Source organism: Nuphar pumila, chromosome 4, assembly GCF_984573655.1.
Source record: "Nuphar pumila chromosome 4, dmNupPumi1.hap1.1, whole genome shotgun sequence".
Taxonomy (NCBI): domain Eukaryota; kingdom Viridiplantae; phylum Streptophyta; class Magnoliopsida; order Nymphaeales; family Nymphaeaceae; genus Nuphar; species Nuphar pumila.
This window is the reverse complement of record NC_143252.1, coordinates 35,728,340-35,748,262: the sequence shown is the minus strand read 5'-3', so window position 1 is coordinate 35,748,262 and position 19,923 is coordinate 35,728,340. Positions and strand designations below refer to the sequence as shown.

The following is a 19,923-nucleotide window of genomic DNA, read 5'->3' as shown; positions in this document are numbered from 1 at the left end:
CATGAAGAGTCCACGTGAAAGAGAACTCTTTAAATATCTAATAATGCGTAAGACCTCTCCCATATGAATAGAGGTGGGAGTATGTTGAAATTGGCTAGTTGTGTGGACCGCATGTGCGATGTCTGGCCGAGTGATAGAAAGGTAGGAAAGAGCTCCAACAAGTTGTCTGAATGGAGTAGGATCTTCAAGGCGTTCTCTATCATCAATTTTCATCTTTACATTAACTACTTCTGGAGTATCTACTTTCTTTTCATCAGTAATACCAGACCTGCAAATAATGTCAGAAGCAAATTTAGATTGAGATATCAAATACCCTCTAGGAGAATAAGCAACTTCTATTCCTAGGAAATATCGTAGTAGTCTTAGGTTAGACATCTCAAAATGAGTTTTAAGAAGAGTTTTGATATTAGCAACTCCTTGTTTGTCACCTCCAGTGATGATCATATCATCCACATAAAGAAGAAGAATGATGATACCTGCATCAGATTGCTTAATAAACAAGGCAGTGTCAGTCAAACAAGAACGAAAACCAATATCAGTCATAACATGACTAAACTTGTCATATCAGGCTTTTGGTGCCTGTTTAAGACCATAAAGCGCTTTCTCAAGACGAAGAATTTTACCTTTAGGAAGACTAATACCAGGTGGAGCTTCCATGTATACTTCTTCAACAAGACTCTCATTTAAGAAGACATTTTTGACGTCCATTTGAAATATAGGCGTTTCTTTATAGAAGCTAAAGCAATTAAAGTTCGAACTATGGTCATTTGAGCCACAGGGGCAAAGGTTTGTCGTAGTCAATGCCATACTCTTGAGCATAACCTTTGGCTACAAGACGTGCCTTATACCTTTCTAGGGTCCCATCACTTTTGGTTTTCACTTTATAGACCCATCGACAATCTATAGGTTTCTTTCAAAGAGGTAGGTCTTGGATGAACCAAGTGTTGGCCTTTTCTAATGCATCCAGCTCTAATTTCATAGCTTCAATCCATTCTTCATGATTTTTGGCTTCAAAATATGAGGAAGGTTCCACATAGGATTGTATTAAGGCAAGAGCTGCCATATATGAGGGTGAAAAAGATTCATAGGAAACAAATTTCCTAGGGGTTTTAGAGATTCCAGAAGTCCTACGAGGAGGAGCTTCAAAAAATCTTTCTAACGCACATAGGGGGCGTTGCTCTCCAGTTCTTCGTCTTAAATACTGTAAACTAACATCCTTACTAGTTTGATCTTCATTACCATGTTCATAGCTAGTCAATCCTCTTCATTGGATTGGGAAGTTAAATCAATTAAAAAGGAATATTCAGTAATATCCTTGGATTTTTCGCTTTCAAAACAATTTTTTTTTCAAGGAAGGTCACATTCCTTGACACATACAACTTATTATTTTGAATATCGTAACATCTGTACCCTTTTTGGTTTTCAGCATATCCTAAAAAAGCACATGAGATTGCACGGGGAGAGAATTTATCGTTTTTGTCGGTAAATACAAAACATTTGCAACCAAACACTCTTAGTCTGGAGTAGTCTGGAGCTAAAGTATAAAGTTTTTCAATCGGAGATATGTTTTCTAAAGAAGAAGATGGCATTTTATTTATGAGATAAGTAGCAGTTAAGGCTGCTTCATCCCAAAACCCTTTTGGCACTTGGCTTGCTATTAGCAAAGTTTGAGTAGTCCATAATGTGACGATGTTTACGTTCTGGAAGATCATTCTGTTGTGGGGTATTTGGGCAAGATCGTTGATGAATAATGCCATATGAATTAAGATAATTTTTAAACTCTTCAGACATAAATTCTCCCCCTGAATCAGTGCGAAAAATAGAGACATTACTTTGAAATTTATTTGTGACCATTTTATGAAACACTTGAAAGTGAGTAAAAACTTCAGATTTATGTTTAAGAAAATAAATCTAAGTATGTCTAGTAAAATCATCTACAAAAATGATATAATATGCAAAACCACCTTAAGAAACAACTGGTGCGGGTCCCCAAACATCTGAATGTATTAACTCAAGAGGTTTTGTAGAGACAAACGTTCTACTAGAGAACGATAATCTTTTCATTTTTCCAAGAATGCAGTCTTTACAAGCAAAATTTTCAGATTTACAAAACTTTCCCAAACTTGGAAAATATTGGATTTTAGACATGAGGATGGCCAAGTCTTTTGTGCCATAAGTCTGTTTCCAATTTCTGAACATTTAAACAAAATACATTCTTGGGTGGTTCTAAAAAGTCCATGTAGTATAGTCCTCCTTCTCTATGGCCTTCCCCAATCAGCTTCCCTGACTGACGATCCTATATCCAGCAACCATCAGAAGAGAATGATATATTACATCCATAATCAGAAATTTGGGAAACATATAAGAGATTTAAATTAAGTTTTGGGATATATCTAACTTCTGGAACACAAAAAGTTTTGGTTTTTTCAAAACACCAATTCCCTTTATTTCAAGAGATGTTCCATCTGCTGTAAAGACTTTTGAAATATTTGAGTTATTTTTAAGATATTTGGATAAACATTTATAATGTGAGGTCATATGAAATGACGCACCAGAATCTAAAAGCCAAGGAAAGTTACCTGGACCGGATACAGATGCATCTGCCGCTCCAGTTGAGGCTTCAGCGGAAGAAGAGGCCTTTTGAAGAAGAGGCTGAAGAATCTCCATAAGTTGAGCCATAGAAATAGGTGCATCTTGATATTTCGATTCTTCAACTGATGCAACCTTCTTTTCATCTCTTTTCTTTAATTTTGGACATTGAGGCCTATAGTGCCTCGGTTCATGACAGTGATGACAAATCACTTTTCTTTTGTCAAACTCACCATTTTGCCTCTCAAAATGAGGTGGACTGTAGGTACGAGTATGATTCTCAGGCCTAGATACAACTAGGATGGAATCATCATCAGCTTTAGAAGAACTTTTTCGGAGACGATTTTCCTCCATTGTTAATTCTTCAATAGTTTCAACAATAGAGGAAATTTTTTCCCGGTGAATGAGGGCCGATTTGGTGGTTTCAAATTTCAGCCTTAATTCAGTTATAAACTGGTGGAAATGTTCAGCATCGAGTTGCTTTTGGCGAAACTCGATGTCTTCAACACAATGTCACTTTGGTTCCAAAAGGGAAAGTTCTTCTCAAAGTTCAAAGAACCTATTGTAATATTCACGAATCGTTTTGTCTCCTTGAGTTATTATTCAAACTCTTTCTTGAAGATTGCACACATCTGCAATATCTTTAAGGGAATACATATTTTTAAGGTATTCCCATGCCTTATCGGCATGATCAAACTTGACAAGACTTTAATGTCAACGCTATTGATAAGCCATGACATTATCTTCGCATGAGCCATTCTCCACTCTTTCCATTTCTTCTCGTAAGAGGCTAGGGCCTTGATTTTCTCTTCTTCCAATAGAGGAACCTCTTTATCTCCCTCCTTTTTAGTAAGAGATAGTTTAGGTTCCGAATCAGAACCATCCACGATCCCCCATAGATCTTTTTCTCATATATGGTGCTTCATGATTGAAGCCCATGTTACATAGTTTGTATCACTTAATTTCATAGGGATGATGGTGACTTTATCATTGTCATTCATCAATTACAAAGGGAGAAAAAAGAATAGGTAAAGAAGAGAAGAACAATAAAGAGAATGCGAAAAAGAAAGAGATATAATATAACAAGATATAGAGGCTCTTCTAATGAAGTGATAAAACACTTCTCTTCAAGTGGTGAAACACTTTTGCAAAGGGCATGGAAACCGATGCAGCTTTTCTCCAAGATCTAATATTCCCGTCGCTCTGATACCATGTAATGAAATGAGAATCTTCTAACTAAGAACTTAGATCCGCAAGAAATGGTGTCTAGAAAGGCACAATAGCAAAAACCCTTGAAAAAGGGTATAATCGGAAACAAAAAGAAATAAAATATTCTTTTATTGAAGCAATATGAAATGCTTAAAAAGCATTACAAAAAATAATAATATTACAAGAGAGGGGTTTACCCCTATTTATACAAGAGCTAAAGAGCTCTCCCTTCTAGTCGAATGACTAGAAATCTAGCCGTTGGACTAGTTCCAACGACTAGATTTTGGTTAAGTTCCAAGTGGAACTTAACCAAACTAGTATTATCTAGTTCCTATTGAACTAGATAATATTTGATATACAAAATAAAGAAAAAATAAAAAACTAAAAATAAAATAGGGAAAAAATATAATAATATAATTATAATAATATTATTATATATATATTACATTTTAACATTGCATTCCTACATTCATTTAAAATTCAGTTTTGTGTGTAACTACTCTTAAACATACATATAACATTCAGATTTAGGAACACCCCCAAATCCTATACATGTAGAAATTCTAAACACAAGAATTATCATTCTAACATGAAATTAAAATTTAGATTTACATGTAATTCTAATTCTAACATCCAATTAACCTAAATTAGCATGCTTTGGAGCTCTATAACCATGCAAGGTTAGAGTATCCACCTACTTGTTGAATTCTCACAAAAACCAAGAGAGAATTCTCGAAACCGTGCAAGAGAGAGCCTCCTCTTCCAAATTCGTGAGTGAGAAGGAGCCTCCAAAACTATGAGAGAGTGTGGGTAAAAGAGAGCCTCGAAAACCGTGTAGGAGGAGAATCTCCTCAAAAAACTGTGAGAGAGAGGGGTGTCTCCACCAAAATTGAGATAGGGAGAGGGAGTGATGTTCTTCTTAGGCACCCCTTCTTCATATCTGGAATGGTAAAGCCTCCTTCAAATTTGACAATGGTTGATCGTCTTTCACACTTCGAAAATAGTAGCCTTTCTTCCAAGCTTGGTTATGACAAGCTTTTGTGAGAGAGAACACTTAATGAGAGGCAAAGCTTCCTCTCAAAAAATCGTGAATGGGAGAGAAGACACAAGGATGAGATTGAGATGAGAGATGAGATAGAGATGAAGGTCTACAAATAGAGGAGAGGTGGGCTAGGATTAGTTAGGGTTTGCACGAAGGGAGAAAGAGGGGGTGTCAACTATTGGGAGGAGAAAGGAGAGGAAGCTTCTCTCCTTTCCACATGGGGCAATCCTATTGGCTACCCCCTCTCCCCTTGCTTCCCACTTGCTTGTCTACTTGGCTCACTTAAGCCCACTTGCTTGCTACTTGGCCCACTTGCTCCACTACCTTTTTCCCACTATCTTGGGCACCTCCCTCTACTTGATCCTTTCCAAGTGGATCAAGGTCCATGACCCAATGGGTCGACCCAACCTAGGGTCCCCACTAGGTCCAACACCTATGTAGATTTAATTAAACTCACAATTTAAATTTTAATATAATTATAAAAAAGAAAATCACATGTTATTTAAAAATCTACTCAAAATTAAGTACCAACTTAATTACACTTATAATTAATTGCCAATTTACCCATAATTAAAATAAATTGTTGGTTTAAATATAACTGAAATTAAATGCCAATTCTAATAAAATTAGTAATTAAGTGTAAGTCAAAATTTAAGTGCAATTTAAATATAATTTAAAATTGCAAACCATATTTGGGGTAAAATTCCACTTTTATTTATTCAATAATCATGAAAATTCATAAAAATTTCTCAGATATTACTCTTACTTGAGAAAATTGTAAAATCCCTCTCCCTTGCGTACAAAGCAGCCCCCACACCGATTTCACGGTCCCTAAGGTGTGTGAGTTCCCTTCTAACAACCTCTAGACAAATGGAGAAGTTGGCCCTCAAGAGGCCTTTAAAACCCAAAATATAAAAAGTAAGTTTTGGGTCTTTTTTAAGTGCTCCACACCTGTATCGTACTATACGCGATATGCCATGTATCATACGATACAACACTAGACAAGAGTTTATCGTACGATACACCTGTTATGGATATGATACACACTCTTATCGCGATACAAATATATATCGTATCGTATTTCTAAAAAGTAACAATATGTATCTTACACTACATACAATAATTTGAGAGACCATTGGGAACTCCCAACAGAGTCGTTGGGTGGCCCCAATGACTCTATGGTCAAATGACCATAGAGCTCCTGCCCTACTTAAATAATGGCAAACATATAAAAATATGAAATAAAAAAATAAGAAATAAGAAATAAGAAATGAGAAATGGAAAACTGTTTCTAATGAACAATGCCTATTATAAGGGGAAAATACCAAAATACCCCTAACTTCAAAAACAGATTATATATATATACATGCTATTTTAACACAGCAGTCAGTTGTTCCCCTAGTGGCAGAGTCAGCTTCATACAAAGCGCGGGTGAGTGGTATGGAAAGTAGCACAACAAATGCTCCTATTCTTCTTAGAATATCGTCGCATGTGAAGCTTCCACCTGAGAGTTGGGTGAGCTATGATACATTTTCAGCTGAATTTAAGATGTTTGCAGCCAATGTTTTGAATGAAAGTGAGCCCAAATTTTATCATGAAGTGTGCCAAGATAAGTGTTGGATTGAGGCCATAAATGAAGAAATTTCAGCACTTCATGAATGTGATACTTGGGAAATTGTTCTGCGGCCGCCTGACAAGAATACAGTGGGATGTCGCTATGTGTATAAAATTAAATATAAAGTTGACGGCAGCATAGAACACTATAAAACACGGCTGATAGCAAAAAGGTATACCCAGGTGCATGGACTCGATTTTGATGAACCTTTCATTCCTGTAGTGTGAATGGGTACCATTAGAATTACTTTCTCACTTGCCTCTACGTTCTTTTGGGAGTTGAATCAAATGGATGTTAAGAACGTGTTTCTTCACAGGGTGCTTTATGAGGAGGTCTACATGGAGCATCCACCTAGATGTTCAGAAGGAGATCCTTAGACCACCGTGCTTCGACTGAAAAAAGCTTTAGACGGATTAAAGCAAGTATCCAGTGCATGGTTCGAGACCTTTAGTAAGGCCTTTTGCACTCTTGGTTTTTCCCAGAGTCAATGTGATTACTCCCTTTTTCTTCATTATGATCGAGTGCACATCACTATAGCTTTAATATATGTTGATGATATCGTTATTACCAGAAGTGACAAGGCTTGTATTACAAAGCTAAAAGGCATGCTCATTTCAAAGTTCCACATGAAAAATTTAGGTTGCTTAAGGTATTTCCTTGGTTTAGTGGTAGACCATACAACTAAGTCTATGAGGCTTATGCAACATAAATATGCCCTTGATCTTCTTAATAATTTTGGAATAAAGGATTGCAAACCGGTCTCCACATCCGTTGATGTTAATGCAAAATTGTTGAAAGATGCTCTAGGTGATGAACTTCTTGAAGAATCACAAGTTTTTTGGAGCTTAGTTGGTGCTTTACAATATTTGACTTTCACTCAGACATATTTAGTTTTTTTTTTGTAAATCAAATCTTCTTATTTGTATTTTACCCTACTATATAGGAGTATTTTTGTTAAGTAAAAAAAAAAGGATCACAGGAAATATATTAGGGACGTGACCTAAGGGAGAGGCATGACTCATCTTTCTCCATCCTTTGCTACTTTCCTTCTCTCTCTTTGTGTGCATTGTAGGGCACACATTCCAAGGCCAGTTTTAGTAGTCATATCCTCTGATAAATACAATTGTTGATAACTCTTGAGAGATTTTTGCAGCTTAATCCTTAATTTTCTCTCTTTGATGTTTCAAATGGTTTTCCATTAAGGACTGCACATTCTAGTATGTGAAATTAGATCTCCTTGTATATATTCTTCCCTCTTTGTGATCTAACTGTTTTTCTTTTCATATGTAATCATTTTCGGTTAAATATAACGGAAAATGACCGTATTGAATCACTAATTTGACACATTTTCCAAAATACCCTACAATTTTCGATATTGTTCCCATGTCCAAAATCACAAATATCTGAATTTAGAAGACCTTTTTACCCTTTGCACATGCAATTTCCTAAATATATGTGAATTTTCTCTCAAATATGTGACAATTTTTTGTAGAACAGTCTATTCTCATATCTGTATCTCTCTGATCCGATGTCGAAAACTTACGTTTTTATAATTGTTGAAAAGCTGAGTCATAAGCTTGTAATTTTCCCGATTTGAGTCAGAACCGAAAACCCCTCTAGGGTTTTTATTTCTGTATTCCAAAACCAGAATAGAAACATGCTTTGCAAACTGTTATAGGCGTGGTTGCACCTTTACTGTCTGTTCTATGCTATTTTTCAATCACACTTGAAAATCAAGAAAAATAGAAAAAAAAACAGAGATAGGTCATAACGTTAGCCTTCCAACGCCACCAAGTTCACCTTAATCTGACGAGCGCTTAGAGAAAAACGTCATTTGAAAGATAGACTGTTTGGTTGTTCTAGTATGCAAAACATGCTTCTATTCCGGTTTTGAGCTAAAAAATGAGAACTCTAAAGGTGTTTTTTTAGCTTTGACTCAAAACAAAAAAGTTGTAGGCCTATGTTTTAGCTTTCTAACGACTGTAAAAAATGCTGGTTTTTGACGTCGGAGCAGAGAGATAAAGACCTGAGAAAATAGACTGTTTTGCAGAAAATATGTGCGATTTTCACATATATTTTTTGCGATTTCCTCTTAAGTATATGCGATTTCTCTTAAATATATGTGATTTCCTCCTATATATGTGATTTTTATCCTAAACACGTGATTTTCTCTTAAATATATGTGATTTCCTCCTATATATGCGATTTTCCTCCTAAACGTGCGATTTTCACATATATTTTCTATGATTTTCTCGTAAATATATGCAGAGTTTGTCCTATATATGCGATTTTCTTCTAAATATATGCAGAGTTCCTCCTATATATGAGATTTTTCATTCATGAAAATCATATATATTTAAGAGGAAAATCACATATTTGGGAGAAAATCTCATATAAAGGAGAAAAATCACATATATTTAAGAAGAAAATCACATATATAGGAGAAAAATCACATATACTTAGGAGAAAATTGCACGTTTAGGAGAAAATCACATATATTTAGGAGAAAATCACATATATACGAGGAAAATCACATATACTTAAGAGGAAATCACAGAAAATATATGCAAAAATCGCATATATATTTTTTGCAAAATTGTCGTATGTTCTCAGGTCTTTATCTCTTCGCTCTGATGTCGAAAACCCGTGTTTTTATAGTCGTTGGAAAGCTGAGATATAAGCCTACAACTTTATTGTTTTGAGTCGGAGCCAAAAACTCCTCTAGAGTTTCCATTTTTTAGCTCGAAAACTGGAATAGAAGCATTCTCTGCAAACTGGATTAACCAAACAACTATCTTCCAGATGGCGTTTTTCTCCATGCGCTCATCAGATCAAGGTGATCTTGGTGGCGTTCGGAAGTTAACATCTTGATCGATCTCTGTTTTTTTTTTTCACAGTTTTAGCGCATGTGACTGAGAAATAGCATAGAATAGATAAAAGGCGCAACCACGCTAGTTTCAATCTGCAGAACATGTTCCTATTCCGGTTTTGGAATGCAGAAATGGGAACCCTAAAGGGTTTTCGGTTCTTACTCAAAACAGGAAAGTTACAGGCTTATGTCTTAGCTTTTGAACGACTGTAAAAACGTAAGTTTTCGACGGATTAGAGAGATACAGTTCTGAGAATATAGATTGTTTTGAAAAAAACAGTCACATATTTGAGAGAAAATTCACATATATTTAGAAAATCGCATGTGCGAAGGGTCAAAAGGTCTTTTTAAAACCAAATATTTGTGATTTTGGACATGAGGAGAATAGCGAAAATTGTGGGGCATTTCGGAAAACTTTTCATATTTGTTGTATAATACGTTATTTTCCATAAATATAACCTGATCACATGGTTATTACATTCATAATTGTGTCATCTCTCTTTCTCATGATTCATAATTTTCTTCCACAGGATGAAGAGCATCTACTTGGAGTTATTCTCAAATCACCCTCTGCAAGCAATAAACAGTATATTGTTTTGGTACTGAAAGCTGAATCACCATCTACTGTGCAAACAAGTTCAGTTTCACACGTTGAATCCCATTCAAAAGAAAGCGGGAATGTGCCACAAGGTTATTATATTGCTCCAAAAGGAAAGCGTGGTGGGGATGAAGAGTACTTCTCTTCAGTTGTTTCACGTAAAGGATTGGGTGCAGTAAATATTAACTTGCCTCACAGCGGGAAAGCAGCTGGGATAAATTATGAAGTTGTTGGAATTGAAAATAATAAGTTTTTGATAATTTGCAAAGAAAAGTTGAAGATTGATCAGGTTCGTCTTCTCGAGGATGTCAGTCCTGCTGCATATTCAAAGACTGTTCAACAGCTTTTACTTCATAAACCTGATGGAAAGAAATACCCACCTTCTGTTGATCCTTTTAAAGGTGTGCCTTTTGCCACATGCATATGACGGCTTATTGTTTTCTCATATAGGTGACTAGTGTCTCTTACTATGTACATCCTTAATAATCAATAATCAGCATTTCATTCTCTTGCAGATGTTGGTTGCTTTCCCCTTTGGCTTGGACTTGTGATATTAACCTAGATTATGTATGCACTATCTTTTCTTGCACTCAGGCTTCAAGGATTTGACATGGTGGAGGAGCATTATTGTTTGAATTCACCCTTTCTTCCTCATAATCTAGGACTGTTTTTGCCCTCTAATTATGGTGCTTTATATTTTGGCAACCAACTAAGACAAGAACCATGTGTCCTAATATGGAGATTGTAGAACATTAAATGAAATACCCTTAGCACAAGAAAGGCTTATCAGTCAAAAGTCAACATCTTCTGGCTGAAGCTTTTAAAATGATTCAACAGTACTGCTTTTTCCACTAGCAAAAGAACCAAGAGAAGGTGTTGATTTTCTATTATAGACTTTTTTAAATTTACTGCACTAGGTAAATTATTAGCTGTTTTCACTTGCCTATAAATTCCATACAGTAAGTTTCTTTCATCACAATAATGAAGTCCTACACAACCATCTTTTGAATTTTTTTTAACCACCGTGCCATTTTTCTCTTTGCTTTCCTTTGTCTGCATGGCTCCACATTGTCAATGGACTCTTTGACAACTCAACCTCATCACTCATGGTTGAGGTGGCACAAGTTTCACCATCCTCACCATCACTTTTTCCATTTATAGAGATTCATCATGGCCATGTAACTCATCATTTTCTTCAAAATGATATTATTCATCATCATCATTGTGTTCAAACACTGTGTTGACACCACTGTCACCGATATCGGCAATATTTTGAAAATATCGTGAGAAATACCGATATTTTAAGGTAGTCGATATTAAAGGTAATATCTCGCGATATGTTCAAAATATTGCTAGAAGACAAAATATCGTGATAATATTGTGATATTTTTGGGAATTTTTTAAGTTTGAATTTCCTATTTTTTTGTTTATTTTATATTTTAAACCTTTAAAACATGTTTCTTTATATTTTTTGAAGAAAAATGATGTAAAACTTATTATTTTCTTAGCTTTTTTGTTATTTATATTTTTTATCAATTTTTTAAACTCCCAAGATTTACTTTTGAAAATCTCTCTGAGAAATACCCTCGCTGAGAAATTACCTTTAACGATACAGGTGTCTATGGTTGACACCCTCTTCCATTGGTTGCCCCATCCAAATTCTCCATCTACCATTATCTTATTTTTCTGAATGGCCTTTTGCACCATCTTGTTTGATATTGGTTCTAATGCTTTTTTTCTATAAAAAAAGAAATTAAAATAAAATGTTAAGATACTAAAAATAAAAACTGACAGCTAATAATAAATTCTTGCAATGAGCACATAGTCAACACACACAGACACATCTATGCGTGTAATGCAAAAGATAAAGAAAATAAGAAGTTTCTTGTAAAACTTGATAATCATACAACGAATTAAAAGAAACAAGACTACATGAGAAATAGTCAATTAAGTAAGAACTATATAATGAATTCTAAATAGAAAAGCATGCTGTACTCAGCAATAACCTTTATAACTTGTTTGCTGGTTCTTATCATTCTCTAACGAGGGCACGGTATTTGTGAAATGTGCTTATTTTATTTAGAAAAGTGTTCTCCCCCTTTTCTGGAAGCAAGTTTCTTGATGCTTCCCATACTTTCAGGAAGCACACTTTTTGGAACGATGCTTCGAAAGGTGCATATGTGCTTCCAGTATCCATCCTCTTACCATTTCCGCATTCATTCCAGCTTGAGGCTGCAGCCAAAATAACATAATCATCTTTCTTAGAAAAACATTGAGAATGTCCAAACATGCTATAGCGAGAAAAACATGGTTTGCCTTAATGGCTTTGTAGGCAAGGTTCTATGGAGCTTGTTCGTAGACAGATAATTCTCCATCAAATCCAGCTACTATTTTCTCTTCTTGAGTTATTATATACCTCCTTCCCTAAGATAACTCTACTGGGCCCTTTACCTAATCCCAGGGCTGAATGACAACACTCGTACACAAGAAAACCAGAAACAAGAAGGGTTTCATCTTGCGGCCATTTGTTATTTATGTGCCAGCAACGAGGAAACTGCAGACCACTTATTTCAGATCTTGCAGTTTCTTGGACTCCCTCCTACAATTAGCTTGGGCAGATTGGCAACTTCATTTGTGGGAGAAGCTTTTGATCAGACACATCATACGTGCACCTTGGATAAGGAAGAAGGGGAGAAGATGAAGGGCAATATGGAAATGGTTGCTGTTTCTTGCTTCCTGGCAGATTTGGCATGAGAGGAACAGATGAGTCTTTAAAGAAGAGATTCATGTGATTGGGTTTTTGCTTTATACACAACTGATCCAATCCCAGATTTACCTGTTCATGAAAGATAACTAGCAAAAAGAGGATATGACTGGATAGGATATCACAGAATTGGATTATGGAACTCAAGCTCAACTTTCTTTTTCTACCTGTTTACTCTCTCGACTTTTCAATTCTAATGAAAGTTTTACTTTCCATTAAAAGAAATATGGTTTCCATTCCTTTAGAAGGGATCTTGGCATCCTTCCTGTAGCCATAACTGCAAATGTCATAGATTCATCACCCAAGCCATTCAAAGTTTAAATGGAATTATGATCATTACTAATTGGACTGCCTGCAGCAGCCAACTAATTTGTAATAGTCTTGACACAATTCAGTTATTCCATAATTGGTGAAGTGCCTCTTTTCACATTTTCAGACTCACTCTTTGATCAACATATTTCAGGTGTTGGCACTTGTTCAAACCATTTGTACAAATCATTCTCGAATTGTAATGCAAATACCCTATCTGAAAATTGAAATAGAACCACCTCTCATGAAGACTTGTTGAAATGTAAGCAATTGCAACATGATAATTCCTCTTAAATATTATTATATGGATTTCAAATCAGAGTATGTAGGTTGCTACCTCCTTGTGGTTGATCATTAGTGGAAAATCATCTGGTATAAGAGTGTACCCGTTAAGGAAACTGATTGAGTCATGACTAGAAAGAAATGATCTTTTGCGTTCTAAGAAAATCTAATTAAAAATGAAAAAATGAAGAGGTTTGGATGTAATTGAAGGATCAAATTTATAAGTAGCCATATAGTATTGGAGACAAGACGGGATGATTAAAGAAGAAATGAGAGAAATCAAAAGGTCATTTCATGGATAACTATTTGATATGAGATTTAGTGCAAGGGAATGCCAGCACGTGATGTCGATAGATGATGTTAACCCTATCTTTCTCTTCACATTGTATAGATCTTTCTAGAAGGGAACCAGATCTGAGAAAATGATCTGAACTGCACCTTTTCTTTCTTTTTGAATAAAATAAGAGATCTGCGGTAAGGAATATAACTCTATTGTTTGAACTTGGAAGCAAATAAAGGTCAGCTATGATATTGAGTAGAAGAGGCAATATTGAACTGTGTACAGTTAAAGAAATAAGATATAAAGAGCAGATTCAGAGGTGAAAACAAAAGGACTTTGATAAAGATGAGAAAGAAATGAACAGAACACAAGGACCCGAAGGAAGATCAAACAAGGAATTGAAGAAAGGAGGAAAGCAATAAGTATGAGAATATGCCTACCAGGGTTTTGTCAATGAAGAAGAGGGAGAAGGAGCATTGAGCAAGGGGCGGCAGCTGCTGAAAAATAATCCACGCACACATGTCGTTCCCTATATTTCCATATTATATTTGTTACAATTTGGATCGGGTCTGTCGAACCCGGATCGGGTTTGACAGACCCAATAATGACAACAATGAACAAACAACCTAAACAACATACAATCTCAATACCCTCCCTCAAGTTGTGCATGGTCTTGCACCATCGACAACTTGTTCTTCAAGAACCAAAACCGTATGCTTGTAAGCCCCTTAGTGAACAAATCAACCACCTGATCAGTCGTCGAAATGTACGTTGGTTCCACTTCTTTATCTTCTACCTTTTGCCGAATGAAGTGTTGATCAATTTCTATATGCTTTGTGCGATTGTGGTGAATAGGATTGAATGCAATCTGTATGGCGCTCTGATTATCGCATAAAAGGGTAGTGGGTAGAATATTTTCTCCTATTTCAGTCAAGAGATGTTGCAGCCATGTAACCTCTGTTGTAGCTGCTGCCATGGATCAGTATTCAACCTCAGTGCTGGATTGTGCAACCGCACGTTGTTTCTTGCTACTCCATGCTATCAAGTTTCCATCAATGAAAACACAGTACCCAGAAACCGATTGTCTATCATTTGGATCTCCAGCTCAATCGGCGTTTGTATATACAACAAGTCAATGTCTCTCACCGTTAGATTTAGACTGATGATAGACTAGGCCATCTCCAAGAGTTCCTTTTAAATATCGAAGAATTCTCTTAACTGCATTCATATGTACTGGGCGTGGGTCATGCATGAATTGCGAGACTTGATTCACTGCATACACAATGTCTGGTCTAGTGAAGGTGAGATATTGGAGCATACCCACAAGACTTCGATATTGCTTAGGATCTCCATATGTCTCCCTATCCTGTGAGTTGAGCTTGTGATTAAGTACACTAGGAGTGGACAACGGTTTGCAGTCTTTCGTACCTGCCTTATCCAATAGGTCTAATGTATATTTGTGCTGAGTTAATAAAAGATATCCGTCTTGCCGATCGACCTCAACCCTCAAGAAATAACGCAAAACACCCAAATCTTTCATCTTAAATTGTCGACTCAACAAGTCTTTTGTAGCTTCTATATGTTCAGTAGAGTTCCCAATAATAATAATATCATCCACATATATGAGAAGTAAAGTGTTCACCAGATGATTTTGGAAAATGAACAGTAAATGATCAAGATGAGACCTAAGGAACCCATGCCGTTGAATTTCGAGTGAGAAGCTATCAAACCACGAATGAGAAGCCTGCTTTAACCCATAGATAGCTCTTCGTAGTTTACAAACATGTGTACTGGGACTATGTTCTGCATAACCAGGAGGCTGCTCCATATATACTTTTCTTTTAGGGTACCATGCAAAAAGACATTTTTTACATCAAGTTGACTGAGTGTCCATTCATACTGAACCAATAAAGACAAGATTAATCGAATGGTTCTCATATTGACCATAGGGCTCAAAGTCTCCTCATAGTCTTGTCCATATTCTTGAGTAAACCCCTTTGCTACTAGTCTCGCCTTGTAGCGCTCAATAGATCTATCAGGTTTATATTTTATCTTATAAACCCATTTGGACCCTACAACATTTTTGTCCGAGGGTCTAGGGGAAATCTCCCAAGTCCCACACTCGTGTAAAGCCTCCATCTCCTCATTCATGGCCTCAACCCACTCGATTGACATAGAAGCTTGTGCAAAACTAATGGGTTTATCCTGTTTTTCAACCTGGGAAATGGACAATTGTAATTCTGTGGAAAAGTTGTCTTAACTTAACCATCTTTCAATGGGATGACGAATCCTATCAGACTTCCTGGGCTGCACATCAAGACGCTGAGCATTATTCTTATTCCGTCGCACGTAGACAACCCCTTGATACCTTGTGATAGCTGGGACAGTTATTGCAATGCTATGTGCATTTGGTGACTCTTCCCTTTGCATCTGTACATTTGGCCCATTCTGTTTGATATGTAATGAATGATGTGGTGAAGAGCCGTGTCTCTCCATCTGATCAAATAGCTCAGCCGCAAGCCATGATTGATAGCTTTCAACATCTTTGATGTGTCCATTTACCCTCACTAAATCCTCGGTATTAGTCTCATCAAATACAACGTTCCGTGATACTCTGATGCGATTAGTGGTAGGATCATAGCAACGATACCCTCTGTACTGATCAGCATATCCAACGAACTTACACATGCACGCTTTGTCTTGGAACTTGTTACGTTGAGAACTATCAATATGAACATAACATACACAGCCAAACACCCGCAATTCATTATAGTTAGGGTGAACACCAAAGAGTGTAAAATAAGGAGATTGATTATCTAGCAACTTCATTGGCAGACGATTTATGAAAAGCTTCAGTCCACAAACTTAAGGAGATGTGAGTATCATGTAACATGCTCAATGCACTTTTTGTTAGAAATCTACCTGCTTCGAGAAAGAGAGAGGGAGAGAGACGAAACGATGGAGTCCACCAGTATCTGCATTGAGAAAGGGAGAGAGAGAGACGAAGAGATGAAAGCAAGAGGTGAGCGGTTGTCACGTTTTTTCCATCAGAAATCGTGACCTAAACTATTCATTTATAACTTAATTACAAAGGTATGGATCCGGGTCTGGTGTATCCAGACCCGATTAAACATAACGTATATGGTACACAATTTTTTACATGGATCGGGTCGGATCCCGGATTGGATCCTTTTGCACCTTTTTCACCCCCCCTCAAGTTGATCATGGTTTTGGACCATGAACAACTTGCCTTTAAGCATCCAAAAACGATCCTTGGTTAACCCTTTGGTAAATATGTCTGCAACTTGTCTTTCAGTACTGATGAATTCAGGCTCAATCTCTTTTTCTTCAACCTTCTGTCTCACAAAGTGTTGGTCAATTTCAATGTGCTTAGCACGACTATGATGTACTGGGTTGAATGACATGTTGATAGCACTTTGGTTGTTACATAGCAAGGTAGTGTGAGAGATCTTTTCTCCTACTTCAGTTAGTAGATGCCTGATCCATGTGACTTCGGAAGTAGCAGCAGCCATGGATCTATACTTAGCCTCAGTGCTTGATCTAGCGATAGCCTTTTGTTTTCTACTGCTCCAAGAGACTAAATTTCTTCCAATGTAGGCACAATATCCTGATGTAGATCTTCGTTCGTCAGGATCTCCTGCCCAGTCTGCATCACAGTATACAGTAAGTTCGTGCTCATCTTTGTCATATGACTGTGGTGAATATATTAATCCATCCCCAATAGTCCCTTTCAGATATCTAAGGATTCTCTTGACCGCTTCCATATGTCCAGTACGTGGCGCATGCATAAATTGAGACACTTGATTGACTGAATAAACGATGTCAGGTCTAGTGAATGTGAGGTACTGTAACATTCCTATTATGCTTCGATATCTGGTGGGGTTATCACACAAATCTCCATCATCGGCGCTAAGTTTTTGATGAAGCACACTCGGAGTTCCTAAAGGTTTGCAGTCTTTCATACCTGCCTTGCTGAGAACGTCTACGGTGTACTTATGCTGAGTGAGTGTCAAACCATGAGTCTTATTATCAACTTCTACACCAAGAAAATAACGTAGAACTCCAAGATCTTTCATTTTGAACCTTTGGCCTAGCAAGCCTTTTACTTCTTGACTGTGAGCGGTAGAGTTTCCTGTGATGATAATATCATCGACATAAATTAATAATAGAGTAGTCGTAGTCTGACTTCTAAAAATAAATAATGAGTTGTCCAGCATGGAACGTGAAAATCCATGTTTCTGAATCTCTAGCGAGAAGCTATCAAACCAAGAGCGAGATGCTTGTTTCAGACCATAGATAGCTCTGTTTAGCTTGCACACATGGGTTTTACAATTTTGTTCTTGATATCCAGGGGGTTGCTCCATGTATACTTCCTCCTTCAAATCTTCATGCAAGAATGCATTTTTCACATCGAGCTGACTCAACTTCCATCCATGTTTAACGGCCAGAGAAATAATAATTTGAATTATTCCCATTCTTACAACCGGACTAAAGGTCTCATCATAGTCTTGCCCTGCTTCTTGAGTGAATCCTTTTGCCACAAGATTTGCCTTATATCATTCAATGGTTCCATCTGGCTTGTACTTTATTTTGTAGACTCATTTACATCCGTCAACATTTTTGTCAGGTGGTTTGGGAACAACTTCCCAGGTTCCACATTCATGTAAGGCCTGCATTTCATCATTCATGGCTTCTACCCATTTGGTAGAGGTGGCTGCCTGATAGTACATAATGGGCTCATCTTCCTTATTGAGTGCGGTTAAAAAGAGTTGAAGATCCAAGGAGAAGTTGTTATAGCTAACCCACCTGTCAATGGGATGTCGTATAGGGTTTGATTTTCTGACCTCAAGAGTATGAGAAGGAGTTGGATTGGCGACTCGGACATGATCTGAATGGCTTGATGCTGTCGGTCTCTGTCTAGAGTAGACAATGCCTTTGTATCTGCCTGGTACTTCCTCTGCATTCTGTGATCCCAACGTCCCAATGTTCTCAAACATCTCTTCTTCTTGTTGCACACAATCTGAGGAAGGTGCCTCATTGGAGCCAGCAAAAAGTTCTGAACTCAGCCAAGGATAGTAAACTTCAGTTGGCATGTTCGTTGCGTCAGCTCTGTCATCAAAGTTTTGTTCATCAAAGACAACATTTTTTGAGATTCTGATAAGTTTGTTGGTGGGATCATAACACCTATATCCTTTGTAGTCATCTGCATATCCCACAAACCTACACTTCTGGGCCTTGTCCTGAAACTTGTTTATCAGAGACTGATCAATATGCACATAGCAGACACATCCAAAAACACGCAGATCATGATAACTAGGATGAGCTCCAAAAAGACAGTGATAAGGAGACTTATTTTCTAGAACCACCATGGGCAGTCTATTTATCACATGCACGGCAGAATAAAAAGCTTCTGTCCAGAGGTTGATGGGAAGATTACTGTCATGAAGCATACTCATGGCACTTTCAACGATATGTCTATGTTTTCGTTCAGCAATTCCATTTTGTTGAGGAGTGTGAGGGCAGGACACCCTTCTTCCTATTCCGTTATTTCGAAGAAAAGAAATAAAATCACAAGATGAAAATTCCCCACCTTCGTCACATTGGAAAAATTGAATGGACTCAGAGAATTGATTTTTGACCAAGGAAAGAAAATTTTGAAACAAAGAGAAGACTTTTGACTTATTTTTTATGAAATATATTCAAGTGTATCGAGAATAACTATCAACAAAGATTAGGTAGTATCTGCTTCCAGATCCAGAGACAATTGGGGCGGGTCCCCATACATCAGAACAAATAATCTCAAAAGGTTTTGAAGCTCTCTTATTAATTGAATGAAAAGGCAATACATGACTCTTGCATGAAAGACAACTGAAACACTTATGACAGCTCTCATCCAAATTGAGACTGTCTTTTGGAATGAGATTATTAGAGACAAGTTTTTCAATAAAATGACCCCCACAATGTCCTAATCGACTATGCCATAAGAATGACTTATTACATTCAGAAATACTCAAAACATTAGCATAACAACGTGAACATGACTCTAATGAAGGCTTCAAATTCAGATGAACAGGGCAGACAGCATGACATGGAGCTTCTTCTAAGATATACATATTGCCTCGTCTCTTTCCTTCAACGAATGTTTCCCTCGTGCGTAGGTCCTTGACCTGCACAGAAGAGGGGGTAAATTAAACTGAAGCATTATTATCATCAATAAGTTTGGAAACAGAGACAATATTTTTCTTGATGTCAGGGGCATGAAGAACGTCAAAAAGAGTAAGAGTAGAATATGACATGGGAATGACAGTTTTTTCGACATGAGAAACAGGATGGTGGGATCCATCT

The 19,923-nt window shown here is 36.9% G+C and overlaps 1 protein-coding gene across 1 annotated transcript in view; it reads left to right on the top strand.

Annotated features, from left to right (window-relative positions):
• The window catches only part of LOC149839979 (DExH-box ATP-dependent RNA helicase DExH11-like), an 87,832-nt gene that overhangs the window by 53,170 nt on the left and 14,739 nt on the right, over positions 1-19,923 (top strand). Inside the window, exon 19 of the mRNA XM_090002954.1 lies at positions 9,855-10,323. Within this exon, the coding sequence (XP_089859080.1) occupies positions 9,855-10,323 (469 nt within the window). The remainder of the gene's footprint in view (positions 1-9,854; positions 10,324-19,923) is intronic.